This window comes from Ranitomeya variabilis, chromosome 1, assembly GCF_051348905.1.
Source record: "Ranitomeya variabilis isolate aRanVar5 chromosome 1, aRanVar5.hap1, whole genome shotgun sequence".
NCBI lineage: Eukaryota > Metazoa > Chordata > Amphibia > Anura > Dendrobatidae > Ranitomeya > Ranitomeya variabilis.
In genome coordinates this window covers 947,281,771-947,302,368 of record NC_135232.1, presented here as the reverse complement: position 1 = coordinate 947,302,368, position 20,598 = coordinate 947,281,771, and the positions used below count along the sequence as shown (strand labels likewise).

At 43.4% G+C, this 20,598-nt stretch overlaps 1 protein-coding gene across 5 annotated transcripts in view; it reads left to right on the top strand.

The window, feature by feature from the left end:
• INPP4B (inositol polyphosphate-4-phosphatase type II B) overlaps positions 1–20,598 on the top strand; it is a 1,036,387-nt gene that overhangs the window by 847,576 nt on the left and 168,213 nt on the right. For all 5 annotated transcript variants that reach the window (XM_077279254.1, XM_077279258.1, XM_077279253.1 and 2 more), the window contains one exon: positions 17,261–17,470. In XM_077279254.1, coding sequence (XP_077135369.1) covers positions 17,261–17,470 — 210 coding nt within the window. The remainder of the gene's footprint in view (positions 1–17,260; positions 17,471–20,598) is intronic.

Genomic DNA, 20,598 nt, shown 5'->3' with positions numbered 1-20,598 from the left:
CTTTATCACCCCCTTTAGTTAGGTAAAAATAATACAATTTATTTATTTCCATTTTTCAGTTAGGGTTGGGGTTAGGGTTGGGGTTAGGGTTGGGTTAGGGTTGGGGTTAGGGTTGGGTTAGGGTTGGGGCTAGGGTTAGGGTTGAGGTTAAAGCTGGGGCTACGGTTGGGCTAGGACTGGGCTAGGGTTAGGGATGGGGCTAGGGTTAGTGTTGGGGCTGGGGTTAGGATTGGGGTTAGGGCTAGGGTTAGGGTTGTGGGGTTGGGATTACGGTGGTGTTGGGGTTAGGGTTGTGGTTGTGGTTAGAGTTATGGTTAGGGTTGGGATTAGGGTTAGTGGTGTGTTGGAGTTAGGGTTGGGGTTAGGGCTGTGTTAGGCTTAGGGTGCCCGCCATTGATTCCAGCCAATTTTGCATTCAAAGAGTCAAACGGTGCTCCCTCCCTCCCTTCTGAGCCCTGCCATTCACCCAAACAGTGGCTTTCCCCCACTTATGTGGTATTGTGGTATTGGCGTACTCAGGAGAAATTGCACAACAAATTTTGTGGTCCATTTTCTCCTGATACCCTTGAAAATAAAAAATGTTTGGTTCTAAAGTAAATGTCCTTCCACGTTGCTTTAGTTCTCGTGAACCACCTGTTCTCATGAAGTACCCTACCGTTCAAAAGTTTAGGGTCACCCAGACAATTTTGTGTTTTCCATGGAAACTCATACTTTTATTAATCAAATGAGTTGCCAAATGAATTTAAAATCTAATCCAGAAATTGACAAGGTTCGAAAAAAAAGATTTTTATTTGAAATAATAATTTTCTCCTTCAAACTTTGCTTTCGTCAAAGAATGCTCCCTTTGCAGCAATTACAGCATTGCAGACCTTTGACATTCTAGCAGTTAATTTGCTGAGATAATCTGGAGAAATTTTACCCCATAATCCAGAAGCCCCTCCCCATCTCACAAGTTTGTTTGGCTTGATGGGTGCTTTTTGCATACCATACGGTCAAGCTGCTCCCACAACAGCTCAATGGGGTTGAGATCTGGTGACTGCGCTGGCCACTCCATTACAGATAGAATACCAGCTGCCTGCTTCTTCCCTAAATAGTTCTTGCATAATTTGCAGGTGTGCTTTGTGTCATTGTCCTATTGTAGGATGAAATTGGCTCCAATCAAGCGCTGTCCACAGGGTATGGCATGGCATTGCAAAATGGAGTAACAGCCTTCCTTATTCAATATCCCTTTTATCTCCCACTTTACCAGCACCAAAGCAACCCCAGACCATCACATTACTTCCACCATGCTTGACAGAATGCGTCAGACACTCTTCCAGCATACTTTTAGTTGTTCTGCGTCTCACAAATGTTCTTCTGTGTGATTCAAACACCTCAAACATGGATTCGCCTGTCCATAACACTTTTTTCCAATCTTCTTCTGTCCAATGTCTGTGTTCTTTTGCCCATATTAATCTTTTCCTTTTATAAGCCAGTCTCAGATATGGCTTTTTCTTTGCCACTCTGCCCTGAAGGTCAGCATCCCGGAGTCGCCTCTTCACTGTAGACGTTGACACTGGCGTTTTGGGTGTACTATTTAATGAAGCTGCCAGTTGAGGACCTGTGAGGCGTCAATTTCTCTAACTACAGACTCTATTGTACTTGTCTTGTTGCTCAGTTGTGCAGCAGGGCCTCCCACTTCTCTTTCTACTCTGGTTACAGCCTGTTTGTGCTCTCCTCTGAAGGGAGAAGTACAAACCGTTGTAGGAAATCTTCAGTTTCTTGGCAATTTCTCACATGGAATAGCATTCATTTCTAAGAACAAGAATAGACTGTCGAGTTTCACATGAAAGTTATTTTTCCTGGCCATTTTGAGAGTTTAATGGATCCAACAAATGTAATGCTCCAGATTCTCAACTAGCTCAAAGGAAGGTCAGGTTCATAGGTACTCTAATCAGATAAACTGTTTTCAGCTGTGCTAACATACTTGCACAAGGGTTTTCAAGGGTATTCTAACCATCCATTTGCCTTCTTACACAGCAAACACAATGTACCATAAGAACACTGGAGTGATGGTTGTTGGAAATGGGCCTCTATACACCTATCAAGATATTGCATTGCAAACCAGACGTTTGCAGCTAGGATAGTCATTTACCACATTAACAATGAAAGAGTGTATTTCTGAATCATTTAATGTTAGCTTCATTATCTCAATAAATTAGAATAATTAAAAACACCTACAAAGGCTTCCTAAGCATTTAAAAAGTTCCCTTAGTCTGTTTCAGTAGGCTCCACAATCATGGGGAAGACTGCTGACTTGGCAGATGTCCAGAAGGCAGTCATTGACACCCTCCACAAGGAGGATAAGCCAGAAAAGTCATTGCTAAAGAAGCTGGCTGTTCACAGAGTGATGTATCCAAGAATATTAAAGGGAATCTGTCACCCCAAAATAGGCCTATAAACTAAGGCCACCGGCATCAGGGGCTTATCTACAGCATTCTGTAATTCTGTAGATAAGACCCGATGTCACCTGAAAGATAAGGAAAACAGGTTATATTATACTCACCCAGGTGCGGTCCCGCTGCGGTCCGGTCCGATGGGCGTCGCGGACCGGGTCCGGCGCCTCCCATCTTTATACGATGTCATCTTCTTCTTGTCTTTCTGCTGCGGCTCCTGCATATTCTGTCTGCCCTGCTGAGGGCAGAGCAAAGTACTGCAGTGCGCAGGCGCCGGGCCTCTCTGACCTTTCCCGGCACCTGCGCACTGCAGTACTTTGCTCTGCCCTCAGCAGGGCAGACAAAGTACGCTTGCACAGGAGCCGCGGCAGGAAGAAAATAAGAGGACAACATCGTATGAAGATGGAAGGCGCCGGACCCAGACCACGACGTCCATCAGACCCGAACCGCACCGGGACCGCCCCTGGGTGAGTATAATATAACATGTTTTTCTTATCTTTCAGGTGACATTGGGGGCTTATGTACAGCATTACAGAATGCTGTAGATAAGCCCCTGATGCCGGTGGCCTTAGTTTATAGGCCAATTTTGGGATGACAGATTCCCCTTAATGGAAAGTTTAGTGGAAAGAAAAAGTGTGGTAGAAAAAGGTGCACAAGCAACTGGGATAACTGCAGCCTTGAAAGGAATGTTAAGAAAAGGCCATTCAAAAATTTGGGGGAGATTCATAAGGAGTGGACTGGTGCTGGAGTCATTGCTTCAAGAGCCACCACACACAGACGTATCCAGGACATGGGCTACAAGTGTCGCATTCCTTGTGTCAGACCACTCATGACCAATAGACAATGCCAGAAGCATTTTAACTGGGCCAAGAAGAAAAAGAACTGGACTGTTGCTCAGTGGTCCAAGATGTTGTTTTTAGATGAAAGTAAATTTTGCATTTAACCTTACTTAACCTTAAGGGAATTATGGCTGGGGGTGTACTACAATATGCATATTGGCACCCTATTGGGTAATTGTCAGTACCTTGTCTGTCTTCTTAATGTAATTTAAAGAAAAAAAATTGTAATTGGTATAAATTGCTAGTGTTGGTGGTTTTAGTCCTCCTTACATGTAAAAAAGTGTTTTATAACCCAAGCCTACAATAAAGTTAGAAATAATATATTTGTAAGGTAACAATTACCTCTTGTTTAACATGTGCTTTATACTCATCATGTGTACAATGTAGTACATGGATAATGAACAAGTAACACACGTGCCTGATCTGGCACATATTGGAAATTTAATGGCATGTACTGGTAATGTCATGTAACGCTGAAGTCACATGTGACATAGTGAGGCCCTGGCCACCGCCATCCAGCCTCAAAGCAATAGCTTTCCATCTCATGTGTACATTGTATTTGTAATGGACCAGTCCTAACATTAGGCTTCCTGTATGTACCTCCTCTGTCTACACTTGGAATCCCAGCAGCTGACAGCATACCTCTTCCTGCCTTTGTAATCATTTTTATTATTACTTTTACAAGTATATTAAAGCCCTTTAATGGCCTGTACCTTGAGGATCCCACTAAGATCTCTTAAGATCCACTTTTCCTCACTTTCTAGGAAAATACACTAAGAAAAGGGAGTTGCGTGATGGGACTGTTGTCTCATTCATTAGGGTATGTTCAGTACATGGGTGCTAGGAGGGGTTTATTTTAGACTATATTGACCCTTACTTATTTATTGCTCATGGGAATTGAACAGATTGTGAAAGGATAATATAAAAAATGTACCATGTATGACTGTATTAGTGATGAGCAAGTATACTCGTTGCTCGGTTTTTCCCGAGCGCGCTCGGGTGGTCTCCGAGTATTTATGACTGCTCAGAGATTAAGTTTTCATCCCCTCAGCAGCATGATTTACAGCTATTAGCCAGCTTGATACATGTGGGGATTACCTAGCAACCAGGCAACCCCCACATGTACTCAGCCTGGCTAGTAGCTGTAAATCATTCAGCTGCCGTGATGAAAACTAAATCTCCGAACACTAACAAATACTCGGAGGTCATCCGAGTAACGAGTACACTCGCTCATCACTACTGACTATGCAACTCAATATCAGCTAAATAGATGTAGGACTTCATGAATACACTAATCAAAAAGCTTTGATAAAGAGGTTGGCCACTTTTTTTTATTGGTGGCCTATCCATAGGTTAGGCTATCAACATATCTGATTGGTGGGGGTGAAATCCGATCTGATCAGCTGTCACCGGTGCCAGCTGGATGTTCTATGGTTCTGCTTGGAAGCTATCATGGCCATCGGTGGATCTGCTCTATAGGCATGACAGAGTAACTGTGTTCTGGCAACATCTGAGAACTACCGGCTGCCAACGGTAACAGCTGATCACCAGGAGTTACCAAGTGTCGGACTCCCTCCGATCAGATATTCTGAGGATAGGCCATCGGTAAAATAGAAGCTAGTGGCCAACTCCTTTATCAATAATGAGTTTTCACATGGATTGTCGCATAATTAAAACCCTGTATATAGAGGTAAAGACCAGTCCAGAAATGAAAAAGAGAGAGAATAGGTTACTTGGACAAAGAAATCAATGACAAATATGAAAATAACTGCTCAGTGACAATAAACTGTAAAATCAGGCAGTCACATAGAAAAGTATTTGCTACACCAAGCACAACACATAGTCAGGGTTTATTCCTGAAAAAAAGCAGCTATGTTTGCAATCCTGGGTAACTAGATAACCCCTTTGTCTACTTTCACTGTTCCGAAGACCTATTTCATACACTGTTATTAAACTGTGTAGGGATTAAATACATAGTAAGTACATATTGTTATTTTTGTCTTTACATATCATTATTATTTTATAAGAAGAGCATTTGCTTGTACATTTGCTTTCATTTTCTCTGTGGGCACCAGTTTGTGTTTTGTCTCCAGCTATGTAGGTCTATGGTTTTGCATAGGACTGCTGAGTTGTGTACACATAAATGAGAAGCTGCCCTTTTCTAGTGTTGGCTCTTGTCCCCACATCCTGGTAAGGGAGAGCTTGATGATTCCTCTTGGGGACCCCATAGTGTTTGCACAGCCGTATATACGCTATCCTCTCCTATGAGGTAACCCTACTGTGTTATCTGTCTTGGCGTTCTCCTTATACATTACCCATGCACTGTGCTATAATCCTTCAGAGTTGAAAGACAAATTGATGTCTGCTACATCTGTATTCTGTTATCTGTCAGCTAATTCTGTATTTATTGCTTGAGATAAGCCTGTGTGAAACAATGGAAAGCTTCAGATATTTCTAGCACATTTGTCTGGTTTAGTTTACAGATAATTGGGCTGAAAATCCCAATTAGAAGTCTTTCTCCCAATAATCTCCTCGTCTGAGGTAACTTTTACCTTTCCAAAAATCTCTCCATGTGTTGTTCATTGATCCGTTATTTCAGAAGAGTTCCTCTAAATTGAATTGATGAACCACTAGTGGGGAAAAAAGCCGTGTAAATTATTTTTACATGATGCATAAATGTTCAGTATCTGGAATTCTACCCAGGATATCTACTGTCACTCAGACTGAAAATAACTTGTCACATTAATATTCCTGCGGATGAGGTATCGGGGGAGACAACTGCATTTAACTGTGATTACATTGATATACCATATACAATAATAGAAATAAACATATAGGGAATAATAGAGAATAAAAAGAAAATCTGTCATCCTCTTAAAGGGAATTTATCACCACGTTTTTGCTACCTAATCTGAGAGCAGCACACTGTAGTTACAGAAACCCTGAATCTTAGCCAAGTGTCACTTACTTGGCTGCTTGCTGTAGTTTTGACAAAATCACTTTTTTCAGCAGGAGATTATCACTGGAGGACTAGTAACCTGCTGGTTTGTAGTCCTCTACATTTCTGAGCTCTGTATAACTGCGCCACAAGCAATGATTGTCAGCTTTCTGCCTATGCACAGTGTACACAAAAAGCTGCCAATCAGTGGTGTGGGTGGGATTAAGCAGAGCTCAGCACTCAGAGAACTGCTAGATCTGCATCTGGTGTCAGATTATGTTTAACCCCTTCCTGACATGTACTGCTCTGCGGGAGCCGCGGGGTCCTTCCGGGTCCTGCAGGGAAGGCGGCTTCTCAGTGCCCGCAGAGGACAGGACCTAAGACGCTTCCTTCCCTGCCTGTCAGATGCTGATCTGATTACAGCGATCTGATGTAATACAGTGTTGTCCCAGGATTGGACAATGTAAAAAAAAGTAAAAAAAATATATATATATATTAAAAATGTTAAAATATTTTTTTTACAAAAATCCCAAAATAACGAAAAAAAATCAAATATTTTTCAAATAAATACATTTATATAAATAAAAAAACAATAAAAGTGCACATATTTTGTGACCGTAACGACCCGCTCTATAAAACTATCCCACTAGGTAACCTCTTCAGTAAACATGGTAAAAAAATAAATAAAAAACAAGGCAAAAAACAATGTTTTATCATCATGCTGCCGAACAAATGTGCAGTAAAAAAGGATCAAAAAGACGAATGTATCGTAAATAAAATAATACCGCTGAAAACGTCATCTTGTCCCGCAAAAAACAAGCCATCATGCAGCTCCATCAGCGGAAAAGTAAAAAAGTTATACTGTAGCTCTCAGAATAAATCGATGCAAAAATAATAATTTTTTTTATAAAAATGTTTTTTATTGTGTAAAAGCACCAAAACATAAAAAAAATATAAATTGGGCATCACTGTAATCGTACTGACCCGAAGAATAAAGAGACTTACCGATTTTACCACAAGCGGAACGGTATAAAAAAACAAAAAACAGAAACAATTCCTGAATTACTGGTTTTTGCTCATTCTGTCTCCCAGAAATCAGAATAGATAGCGATCAAAAAATGTCATGTGCCTGAAAATGGTACCAATAAAAACGTCAGCTCTTCCCGCAAAAAACAAGACCTCACATGACTCTGTTGGCTGAAATATAGAAAAATTATAGCTCTCAAATTGTGGTGATTCAAAAACTAGTTTTTGCAATAAAAAGTGTCTTTTTGTGTGTGACAGAAGCCAAAACATAAATACCCGATATAAATCTTTTTTTGCATTTTCACCACAATTTTTTCAGGTTTTCCAGTACACGATATGTTAAAACCAATGGTGTCGTTCAAAAGTACAACTTGTCCCACAAAAACCAAGCCCTCACATGGCCATATGGACCGAAAAATAAATAAGTTATGGCTCTGGGAAAAAGGGGAGCATAAAACGAAAACGCAAAAACTGAAATACCTCTGGTCGTGAAGGGGTTAAATAATAAATGATATATGGCTGAACCTGCCACTAGAGGGAGCTCATTACATGGAAATTTCTATTGTCTGCTCTAGTGGAAACTATTTTTTCATTCAATTTAATGCTTTCTTCTGGACTTTTTAGAGGATAATTTAAAGATAGTACGCACCCTCTCCCTGTTTTTTTGTCACATTTGGTAGTGAAAAGGGTCGCATACACTCTCCTGCAGCCAGGGGCTGGCTGGCACTTTTCAGCCTGGGGGGCAATCACAAGGTAGTGGCCCTCGAGTCGCGGTGTCCCTCCTTTTCCCTGCTTACATCTGGCCATTGCATTGAAGAAGTAGAGATAACAGGCTTTAAAAACAGGCTGGTATGTAGATACGGGAACAGAACAGAGTTTACTCTGGAGATATTGGAGCAGAACCGAGCTTCCTACAGAGATATGGGTGCAGAACCGAGCTTAAGGTACCTTCACACTAAACGATATCGCTAGCGATCCGTGATGTTGCAGCGTCCTGGCTAGCGATATCGTTGAGTTTGACAGGCAGCAGCGATCAGGATCCTGCTGTGATATCGCTGGTCGTTGCTGAAAGTTCAGAACTTTATTTGGTCGTCAGACCGGCGTGTATTGTCGTGTTTGACACCAAAAGCAACGATGCCAGCGATGTTTTACACTGGTAACCAGGGTAAACATCGGGTTGCTAAGCGCAGGGCCGCGCTTAGTAACCCGATGTTTACCCTGGTTACCAGTGTAAAATGTAAAAAAAACAAACACTACATACTCACCTTCGCGTCCCCCGGCGTCCGCTTCCTGCACTGCCACTGACTGAGTGAGCGCCGGCCGTAAAGTGAAAGTACAGCACAGCGGTGACGTCACAGCTCTGCTGTTAGGGCCGGCACTCACACAGTGCAGGGAAGCAGACGCCGGGGGACGCGAAGGTGAGTATGTACTGTTTGTTTTTTTTACATTTTACACTGGTAACCAGGGTAAACATCAAGTTACTAAGCGCAGCCCTGCGCTTAGCAACCCGATGTTTACCCTGGTTACCCGGGGACCTCGGCATCGTTGGTCGCTGGAGAGCGGTCTGTGTGACAGCTCTCCAGCGACCAAACAGCGACGCTGCAGCGATCGGCATCGTTGTCGCTATCGCTGCAGCGTTGCTTAATGTGAAGGTACCTTTACTACAGAGCAGTGGCATAACTACAAAGTTATGGGCCCCGATGCAAACTTCAAATGGGGTCCCCCCCATGCCAAAATATATAGGTGAATTAGAAATGGTGACACACGCAAACGACATCTGCGTTAGTAATACCTGCACCATTATGGAATTAGTTGTAGGCTGGATTCACAAGAGTAAAGTACACGGTCTATATACAGACCACAACCTCCAGCCTTGTGGAGGGTATCCCAATCCGAACTCACACCCTCATGTGTCTATGGTAATACGCTCCTGTAAACCCAGCCTAACAGGGATGACCCCTTATAAATGGAAGTGTGCCCCTCTAAACCCTGGTGGGGAAAGTCACATCCTGACAGGGGCTGGCTGGCACTTTTCAGCCTGGGGGGCAATCACAAGGTAGTGGCCCTCGAGTCGCGGTGTCCCTCCTTTTCCCTGCTTACATCTGGCCATTGCATTGAAGAAGTAGAGATAACAGGCTTTAAAAACAGGCTGGTATGTAGATACGGGAACAGAACAGAGTTTACTCTGGAGATATTGGAGCAGAACCGAGCTTCCTACAGAGATATGGGTGCAGAACCGAGCTTAAGGTACCTTCACACTAAACGATATCGCTAGCGATCCGTGATGTTGCAGCGTCCTGGCTAGCGATATCGTTGAGTTTGACAGGCAGCAGCGATCAGGATCCTGCTGTGATATCGCTGGTCGTTGCTGAAAGTTCAGAACTTTATTTGGTCGTCAGACCGGCGTGTATTGTCGTGTTTGACACCAAAAGCAACGATGCCAGCGATGTTTTACACTGGTAACCAGGGTAAACATCGGGTTGCTAAGCGCAGGGCCGCGCTTAGTAACCCGATGTTTACCCTGGTTACCAGTGTAAAATGTAAAAAAAACAAACACTACATACTCACCTTCGCGTCCCCCGGCGTCCGCTTCCTGCACTGCCACTGACTGAGTGAGCGCCGGCCGTAAAGTGAAAGTACAGCACAGCGGTGACGTCACAGCTCTGCTGTTAGGGCCGGCACTCACACAGTGCAGGGAAGCAGACGCCGGGGGACGCGAAGGTGAGTATGTACTGTTTGTTTTTTTTACATTTTACACTGGTAACCAGGGTAAACATCAAGTTACTAAGCGCAGCCCTGCGCTTAGCAACCCGATGTTTACCCTGGTTACCCGGGGACCTCGGCATCGTTGGTCGCTGGAGAGCGGTCTGTGTGACAGCTCTCCAGCGACCAAACAGCGACGCTGCAGCGATCGGCATCGTTGTCGCTATCGCTGCAGCGTTGCTTAATGTGAAGGTACCTTTACTACAGAGCAGTGGCATAACTACAAAGTTATGGGCCCCGATGCAAACTTCAAATGGGGTCCCCCCCATGCCAAAATATATAGGTGAATTAGAAATGGTGACACACGCAAACGACATCTGCGTTAGTAATACCTGCACCATTATGGAATTAGTTGTAGGCTGGATTCACAAGAGTAAAGTACACGGTCTATATACAGACCACAACCTCCAGCCTTGTGGAGGGTATCCCAATCCGAACTCACACCCTCATGTGTCTATGGTAATACGCTCCTGTAAACCCAGCCTAACAGGGATGACCCCTTATAAATGGAAGTGTGCCCCTCTAAACCCTGGTGGGGAAAGTCACATCCTGACAAGTAATATTGCCAATTCTCCAACCATAAATTGTGCATTTCCAGAGCTGGCAAATGGGAGTTCAATACTAGAACACGTCAACTTTGATTCCCATCCCGCCTCAAGGAAGTATGGCAGACAGGTGTGATAAGCCTATTAAAAGAACTACTGCCACACACATGGATGTGTAGTGCCCGTGTATGGACATGTCAGAGGTTAGAAAGAAGAAAGCTTGATCCCTCTTAGCTTCTGGCAATGTTTTACCTCAGCTCACATTTGGGCCATAACATTGTAAAACAAGTAGACACATTTACCCACTGACCCTACTATTCATAAGGAACTGCTGTCTACACCTTAGTTGCCCACTGTATATAGTCAGTGTGGGGATGTGGGCTACAGAACAACACAGGGTGATGATACTGCTACCTGAACCCTTCAGCTGCCCCACAATATGCAGGGAGTAAAACCAGTACAAAGTATGGCAGCCTCCCTGCAGAGCTGTCCAGGGCCGGACTGGGACTAAAAAGCAGCCCTGAAACACAAACCCCACAAACTATAAAACTCCCCCCACACCCGATCAGTGGATTTTGCTTTATTGTGTTGTGCCCTTCAATAGTCCTCTTAAAGGCGTTAGTTGAAGAGCCACGTGTAAATGCCGCAGCAGTGTGCATGATCGACCACCTCTATAGAGCGCCTGTTCTCGAGATCATGGGGGTCCCAGCGGTCAGACTCCAGCGACTACAAAGCTCTCGGGAATGGGGATTACTTGGCATAATCCATTTAAATGGGTTTTCCAATATAAACCAATATTAACCCTCCCAAAGACCAATGTCGCCTCTCCAAGAACAGGACAGGAGCAGTGGTACTGTACAGTGTATATACACAGGACAGGAGAAGTGGTACTGTACAGTGTATATATACAGGACAGGAGGAGTGGTACTGTGCAGTGTATATATACAGGAGGAGCGGTACTGTACAGTGTATATACACAGGACAGGAGAAGTGGTACTGTACAGTGTATATATACAGGACAGGAGGAGTGGTACTGTACAGTGTATATATACAGGACAGGAGAAGTGGTACTGTGCAGTGTATATATACAGGGCAGGAGGAGTGGTACTGTGCAGTGTATATATACAGGACAGGAGGAGTGGTACTGTGCAGTGTATATATACAGGACAGGAGGAGTGGTACTGTGCAGTGTATATATACAGGACAGGAGGAGTGGTACTGTGCAGTGTATATATACAGGACAGGAGGAGTGGTACTGTGCAGTGTATATATACAGGACAGGAGGAGTGGTATTGTACAGTGTATATATACAGGACAGGAGCAGTGGTACTGTGCAGTGTATATATACAGGACAGGAGGAGTGGTACTGTACAGTGTATATATACAGGACAGGAGAAGTGGTACTGTACAGTGTATATATACAGGACAGGAGCAGTGGTACTGTACAGTGTATATACACAGGACAGGAGAAGTGGTACTGTGCAGTGTATATATACAGGACAGGAGGAGTGGTACTGTACAGTGTATATATACAGGACAGGAGGAGTGGTACTGTGCAGTGTATATATACAGGACAGGAGGACTGGTACTGTACAGTGTATATATACAGGACAGGAGGACTGGTACTGTGCAGTGTATATATACAGGACAGGAGGAGTGGTACTGTGCAGTGTATATATACAGGACAGGAGGAGTGGTACTGTACAGTGTATATACACAGGACAGGAGGAGTGGTACTGTACAGTGTATATATACAGGACAGGAGGAGTGGTACTGTACAGTGTATATATACAGGACAGGAGGAGTGGTACTGTGCAGTGTATATATACAGGACAGGAGGAGTGGTACTGTACAGTGTATATATACAGGACAGGAGCAGTGGTACTGTACAGTGTATATACACAGGACAGGAGGAGTGGTACTGTACAGTGTATATATACAGGACAGGAGAAGTGGTACTGTACAGTATATACACAGGACAGGAGGAGTGGTACTGTACAGTGTATATATACAGGACAGGAGGAGTGGTACTGTACAGTGTATATATACAGGACAGGAGAAGTGGTACTGTACAGTATATACACAGGACAGGAGGAGTGGTACTGTACAGTGTATATATACAGGACAGGAGGAGTGGTACTGTACAGTGTATATTTACAGGACAGGAGGAGTGGTACTGTACAGTATATACACAGGACAGGAGGAGTGGTACTGTACAGTGTATATATACAGGACAGGAGGAGTGGTACTGTACAGTGTATATATACAGGACAGGAGGAGTGGTACTGTACAGTGTATATATACAGGACAGGAGGAGTGGTACTGTACAGTGTATATATACAGGACAGGAGCAGTGGTACTGTACAGTGTATATTTACAGGACAGGAGGAGTGGTACTGTACAGTGTATATATACAGGACAGGAGAAGTGGTACTGGGCTATAGATATATATATATATATATATATATATATATATATATATATATATACACACACCGTATATACACTCGAGTATAAGCCGAGATTTTCAGCCCAAATTTTTGGGCTGAAAGTGCCCCTCTCGGCTTATACTCGAGTCATGATCGGTGGTGGGGTCGGCGGGTGAGGACTGTCATATACTTACCTGCTTCCGGGGCTCCTGGCGCTCTCCCTGCCCGTCCCATGGTCTCCGGGTGCCGCAGCCTCTTCCCCTGAGCGGTCACGTGGGACCGCTCATTAGAGAAATGAATAGGCTGCTCCACCTCCCATAGGGGCGGAGCCGCCTATTCATTTCTCTAATGAAGCGGTGCCGGTGACCGCTGATAGAGGAAGAGGCTGCGGCACCGAAGACAGGCAGGGGGAAGGAGCGGGACGCCGGGAGCAGGTAAGTATCGCATATTCACCTGTCCTCGTTCCACACGCCGGGCGTCGCGCCATCTTTCCGGCATCTCTCTGCACTGACTGTGCAGGTCAGAGGGCGCGATGACGCATATAGTGTGCGCGCCGCCCTCTGCCTGATCAGTCAGTGCGGAGAGACGCCAGGAAGATGGCGCCGAGGAGCTGCAAGCAAGACAGGTGAGTATGTGTTTTTTTTTTTTTATTGCAGCAGCAGCAGCACAGATTTATGTGGAGCATCTATGGGGCAATGGTGCAGAGCATTATATATGGCACATCTATGGGGCAACGGTGCAGAGTACTATATGGCAGAGCTATGGGGCAACGGTGCAGAGTACTATATGGCACAGCTATGGGGCAATGGTGCAGAGCATTATATATGGCACAGCTATGGGGCAACGGTGCAGAGCATTATATATGGCACAGCTTTATGTCGAGCATCTATGGGGCCATAATGAACGGTATGGAGCATCTATTTTTAATTTTGAAATTCACCGGTAGCTGCTGCATTTTCCACCCTAGGCTTATACTCGAGTCAATAAGTTTTCCCAGTTTTTCGTGGCAAAATTAGGGGGGTCGGCTTATACTCGGGTCGGCTTATACTCGAGTATATACGGTAATTGTCTAAGGGTTTTTCCGTCTGTCTGTCTTTCTGTCTGTCTGTCCTGGAAATCCCGCGTCTGATTGGTCGAGGCCGCCAGGCCTCGACCAATCAGCGACGGGTACAGCATGGCGACGATGATGTCATAATGGAAATCCCGTGTCTCTGATTGGTCGAGGCCTCCACCAATCAGCGACGGGCACAGTATCGACGATGATGTCATAATGGTTGCCATGGCGACGATGATGTTATAAAGGTTGCCTCGACCAATCAGCGACGGACACAGTCTGCCGCTAATTCTGGAATCATCATTGTCCATATACTACGGGGATATGCATATTCTATTCTAGAATACCCGATGCATTAGAATCGGGCCACAGTCTAATATATATATATATATATATATATATATATATATATATATATATATATATATATATATATATATATATATTGCACTTTAATAAAGCATTTTTACTTAAAGACATTAGGTTATCTTTTTTGGATTTATTTCCATATATATATATATATATATATATATATATATATATATATATATATATATATACATATACATATATATACACACACATACACAGGACAGGAGGAGTGGTACTGTGCAGTGTATATATACACAGGACAGGAGGAGTGGTACTGTGCAGTGTATATATACACAGGACAGGAGTGTATATATACAGTGTATATATACAGATACTTAGATTTACAGATTTACACCACGCAGGCAATATATATATATCATAACTGAGCAGCACCAAATCTTTAAGGGGTTGTCCGCTACTAGGACAACCCCTAAATGTTTGGCCCTGATAAAATTATAAAGCCTACACTTGCCTCCCGTGCCAGCGTCCAGGATCAAGCAGCTCATCCTGGACTTCCTCTTCATGTTCAGTTTGTCTGAAGGCAGACAGTGACACCAGCGCTGATTGGCGCCGGGCATCACGTGTCACAACACATCACAGCCACTGTGGGAACGGCGCTGGCAAAGGAGGTGAGTATAGGCTTTAGTTTAAGAAGAGGTTGTCCTAGTGGGAGACAATCCCTTAAAGCAGTGTACGCTTTATTGGCCCATGTGGCAACATTTCAGTTCCATATCAGAGAAATGCTCTGTTATTGATCCGAAACATTGCCATATGGGCCAATAAAGAGTCCGCACTTTTTTCACGATTAATCAGAGTGGTGTGTGTCTGTGTATGTATGGGTATAATATACACACACACACATACATAGACACACACTCATACACTCACACACACATTACATAGGTGAAACTGCGACTATGGTATGTACATTATATAGGTTATACCACTGTAATATACTGCGTCCGCTGTGTATAGCCCATATAGGGCAGCTACAGAGAGTGTGTGTGTGTATATATATGCATACACACACACACACACACACACACTGCGGCTGGCCTATATGGGCTATACACAGCGGTCGCAGTATATTACAGTGGTATAACCTATATAACGTACATACCGTAGTCGCAGTTTCACCTATGTAATGTATATAGACTGCTGTACATACATTATATAGGTGATACTGCTACTGCGGTATATAATGGCAGTATCACTTATACTGTATATACAACAGTCAATATACATTAGACAGGTCAAACTGCAAATGCTGCATATACAATATATAGGTGATACTATGATTGCAGTGTATAGTTCCAGTATATATATATATACAGCAGTATCACTTATATAACGTATATACACATCAGCTGCAGTATCACCTATATAATGGATCGGATGCCGGCCGGGGATTGGTGAGGAGAGCGCTGTTCTCTTACACTGGTCCTGGCTAGCGTTAGACACAGTGAGGCTCGGGCATCTGTGCACGCAGTGGCGGCCTTTTCAATCTTCTGCACAGGTCCAGGTGCGTGTGCTTTCCTGTTTTCCCTCACTGACAAAGGCCGCAGCTACATACGCAAGCACGAATGAGGGCTGCCATGGCCTTGGTCAGCGTGGGCACCGAGAGTGCGCACAAGGGCCTGTGCAGAGGATTTGAGGGGCGGGCGACCCATTTTGTAGCTCAGAGTGCTCCAGGCCCCAGGCCCTTGATAGTTGTATACTATGGGCACAGATACACAACATTATATACACTGGATGGATCCATCCTGCACCTGGCCCTGGACATACATGCACTGTATATATACAGGGCCATGTATACAGCATGTGATGTCCAGTCACCAGGTTCACGCGTGATCACTCCAGTGCGGGATTCTGCAGACAGTCTCTGCTCACTATCAGTATAGGGAGATTTATTGCTGGAGCCGATGACCTGGCACTGACAGGGTGACCCTGAAAGTTCAGACTCCTGCAATAAATCTGTGAGCATCAGCAGAGCGCCCGCTAATACTATAGAGGGACCGGCCCTGGACTTATCACCGGGAGGTGAGCAGCAGCGTCCATCTCCTCACCGCACACAGAGCTGAAGCTCCCCCTGATGTCTGAGTCATCCACCAGATCCTCTCCTGCAGGTAGATGCAGCCATGTTCCCTCTTCAGGAGGCCGCACACAGGGAGCAGGAGGGGGCGTGTCAGCTCCACTGTGAGTGTGATGATGCAGCTGGCCGGACATAGAGAACAGCGCCGGCCAACAGCAGCCCGAATCGCTGCTAAGTGACCGGCCCGGGGGGCACACGCCCCTTTGCCACCCGGCCCAGCCCGCGCCTGCCTGCAGCATTATATATCATACAGTTTCTGAATCTAAAGTGATCCCATATTGAAATGTTCCTTTTAAAAGTGTTTCGTAGATGAGAAGTAATTAGAATAAGTATAAAATAAAGAAACAGGGGACATCGCTGTATTAACGACCCCTTATAATGGGCACCTCATTGTCTGCCTTATCACTATTTCCCATTATAGCCATAACACAATGAAATGATTTTTTTAGTAGGGTTCAGACTGACGTTTTATTTCAATCCATGTGACAGTTTCTATAATCCCATCTGGATAGTAAAATTGTTAAGTGAAATGTTAATGGATGTCTTTAAAACAGAATTATTCGACGTGTATTTTTCTTATGTAAGTTATGAGCCTTGTCTCGGCCATAAACACTATACTAAAACATTACAGTTTAACCTCCTAACAAATGTGGACTGTTATAAATGAGGCACTCCAGTGTGAGCCTTGATTACCCATCTTGGTTATATGTCACAGCAAACACTTTACATAAAATTCATTTTTTAGTGTTTTTTTTCTCTCTCTACAGACGGAGTTGTTTGTTCATTCATTTAAAGACCAGCTTGTCAGCAATGCTCTCTTGGCGCTGTACACGGCACGGCCAGGATGTGCAAACATGAAGCTTACGGACCCGAGAAATAGCCCGACTGAGAATGATCTCCAGGGTCAGGACAACGCAGTCCCAATAAGCAGGCAGGACTCGATTCCTCACCATTCAGAGTACGACGAGGAAGAATGGGTAAGTAATTCTGCTCCATCTCACCACATTGCTCACGGATTTCATTCAGACACCATTTAATGTCTGGCTCTTCCAGGAGACCTTGTGTAATTTAATCAATCTCCTTACTATAAGAATAAACTAAACTAGATCAGTTTGGATTCATTGTTGGTTTTAGTTTATTATTCTAACTTCATTTTAATATTAAATGTCTTGGGTATTTTGTGGGTTCAGAGTGTGAACAATGAGTGGTTTCTATTTATGACAGTTTTATGATATCCAGATATGTCTATTTTAGTAAATAATTGCATTCCTTAAGAAATAACAATCCTAGAGTATCTTTTCCTTAAACTTTTCACTATGATATTCCTCCTGGAAATGTATACAGCTATGGTTAAAATTTAGAGACCACCACATCAAATCCCTGTCATGGGCAGCCCAATCTCCAGACCTGAACCCCAATGAAAACCTCTGGAATGTAATCAAGAGGATGATGGATAGTCACAAACCATCAAACAAAGAAGAACTGCTTAAAATTTTGCACCAGGAGCAGTGTGAAAAACTGGTGGAAAGCATGCCAAGACGCATGAAAGCGGTGATTAAAAATCATGGTTATTCCACAAAATATTGATTTCTGAACTCTTCCTGAGTTAAACCATTAGTATTGTTGTTTCTAAATGATTATGAACTTGTTTTCTTTGCATTATTTGAGGTCTGAAAGCAGTGGGTTTTTTTTTGTAATTTTGACCATTTCTCCTTTTCAGAAAAAAAATACAAAATGTATTGCTTGGAAATTCGGAGACATGTTGTCAGACGTTTATAGACTAAAAGAACAATTTACATTTTACTCAAAAATATACCTATAAAGAGAAAAATCAGACAAACTGAACATTTTGCAGTGGTCTCTTAATTTTTACCAGAGCTGTAAATAAATTGATTGCTAGGTGTTACCAGCCCCCTTATCAACAGTCCAAAGGCCCATATACTGTACATTAACGTCAGATCAACACGTCAATATCTTCAGGGCCAGACGACCATCTGACGTGTATCGGGACCTCGCAACTCAACTACTCAACTTGATAAGTAAGGATTGTGAGTTTGAATCTTAACTCCTGAGCCTTTTATTCTCAGGGGAGATAACTCCCGGCCTCATGATCGCACAGCTGAGCCAAACATTCATATCGGGCACCTTTATATTGCCAGCAGTGATTGCCAGCAGTATATGTATTGGTTCAGAAATTTAGATTTATTACCACTTTCTCACAGTTTCATCAATAGGAGAGGACAGGTGTCCCATCACTTTTAGGCATGTGTTCATTGGAACTTATGATATTTATATTTAGATGTCCCCAACATTCTTATTTTAATGTCACTTTTCAATACATTTAGATTGTACTGTTATTGTATGTGGACCTGGTAAGATTAATCATCCTGTGAGAGTGTGTTCACATAATATATTGAGCGTTCCGTCAGAGACATACTGTACCTTGGAAGGACTTCTAACTTATAGCCTCCAATAGAAGTCCTGTAAATACGTCCTGTTTGCAACCCCCTCACCCTCTTAATATCAAAAGTCATGTTCTACACCCAATGCCAGTTTCCCACTGCTAGCCGTGTTTTGTGCACCAGCTAGGGCACTTGGCTAGTCTGTAATATTGCTCCAGTAGAGAACATTACAGCTCAGTCCTCTGTAGCAGCAGAGCCTAAGAGCTCATGATCTGCCTCTCAGCCAATTATTAAGTCCTATGGTTCCTAAAACTTACAAATGGCATAGTATAGCTGGAACCTGCAGTCCCACACATGGGTCCTGCATAATACAAATGTTTAACAGAGATCAGACATGCCTATCTCTACACATATATTTGCAGTCCAGAATCTGGGATGAAATATCTCCTCTGTGACTGGCCGGAGATGGGGAGGTAGCTGGAGAAAAGGAAGAAAGCTGCTATCCTGCCAAGCATGTAAGCCAGCAGGCATTTTATTGGCAATCTCAATGCTTCAAAGACACTCTCCGCTGCCAGTCTTCTAGAAGCTCCAGGATATCTGTCCATATGTGGTTCTGACATCACCTTGGAGATTCGACACACATGCTGCTTTTAATGGTGTCCTTTGACCGTCACTCATAGGCTATTATGGCATCCACTAAATGTATATGTTTATTTTACAGGATACTGCCATATAGAATAGCATAATCTACTACGTGATTCTTTAGCTCTTTAAAAAAAAAAAGTATATTGATGTTTACTGGCCAAACGGAGTCCAAAAGCAGAGAGTTTTTTCCTCCATCAACACACTATGAACCTATGAATGTGTTTAACATCTATATCAGGAGCTTTTCCAATTCAGATGAAAAATGTGCTGTGAACATTGCATGACATATAGCCATTCCTTTCATTAGAATTCCACCTAATAAAAATTATTCTATTTTCTCTTTTTGTGGGGTTTTCTGGTTCCTTAAAGAGGACCTGTCACAAGTTCAAACATAGACAATACTCAACATACCCACCAATAGACTGAGGAAGGAGCTGGTGAACCGACCTGGCAAGCAATGTGTCCTATCCATACTTTTAGTAGTTTCTGTGCCTGGTATTACAGTTCTGTCCCCGCAAGCTGAGTTGCAATACCAGACACAGCGTTTACTAAAAGCAAAGGGTACTTAAGCAGAGCAGCATAAAGATACGCCCCCGAGGAATCCAGTGAGCACTGCCACCTTGTGGAAACCATACATGTTAGCACTAAACAAAAAGACCCCGTATATGACTGATTAAACACATAATGAAATACTCGGGAGCAGCAGGAATAAAATAAGAGCAAAAACTGCCCCCTTTAAAATTGATAGTTTATCCTTAGGAGATACTACAATTATTAGATCACTGAGATAGCTGTTACCCCCTTCATTGTGTGCACTGCTCCGTACAGTTCAGTTCTGTTATTTTAGTAGATGATGTCCCTTATATTGCAACCCATCTGTCTGGGACCGAACCGTAATACCAGGCAAAGGTGCTCCTGAAAGTATGGCTAGAAAGCAGAAATTCCCAGATTGTTACAGACCCTTCAAACATCTTTATGGTGGGGGTGCTCATTGTTGGACCACCAACTATCCAATATTCATGGTCTGGTCTTAGGATAGGCCATATATTCTAGGGAAC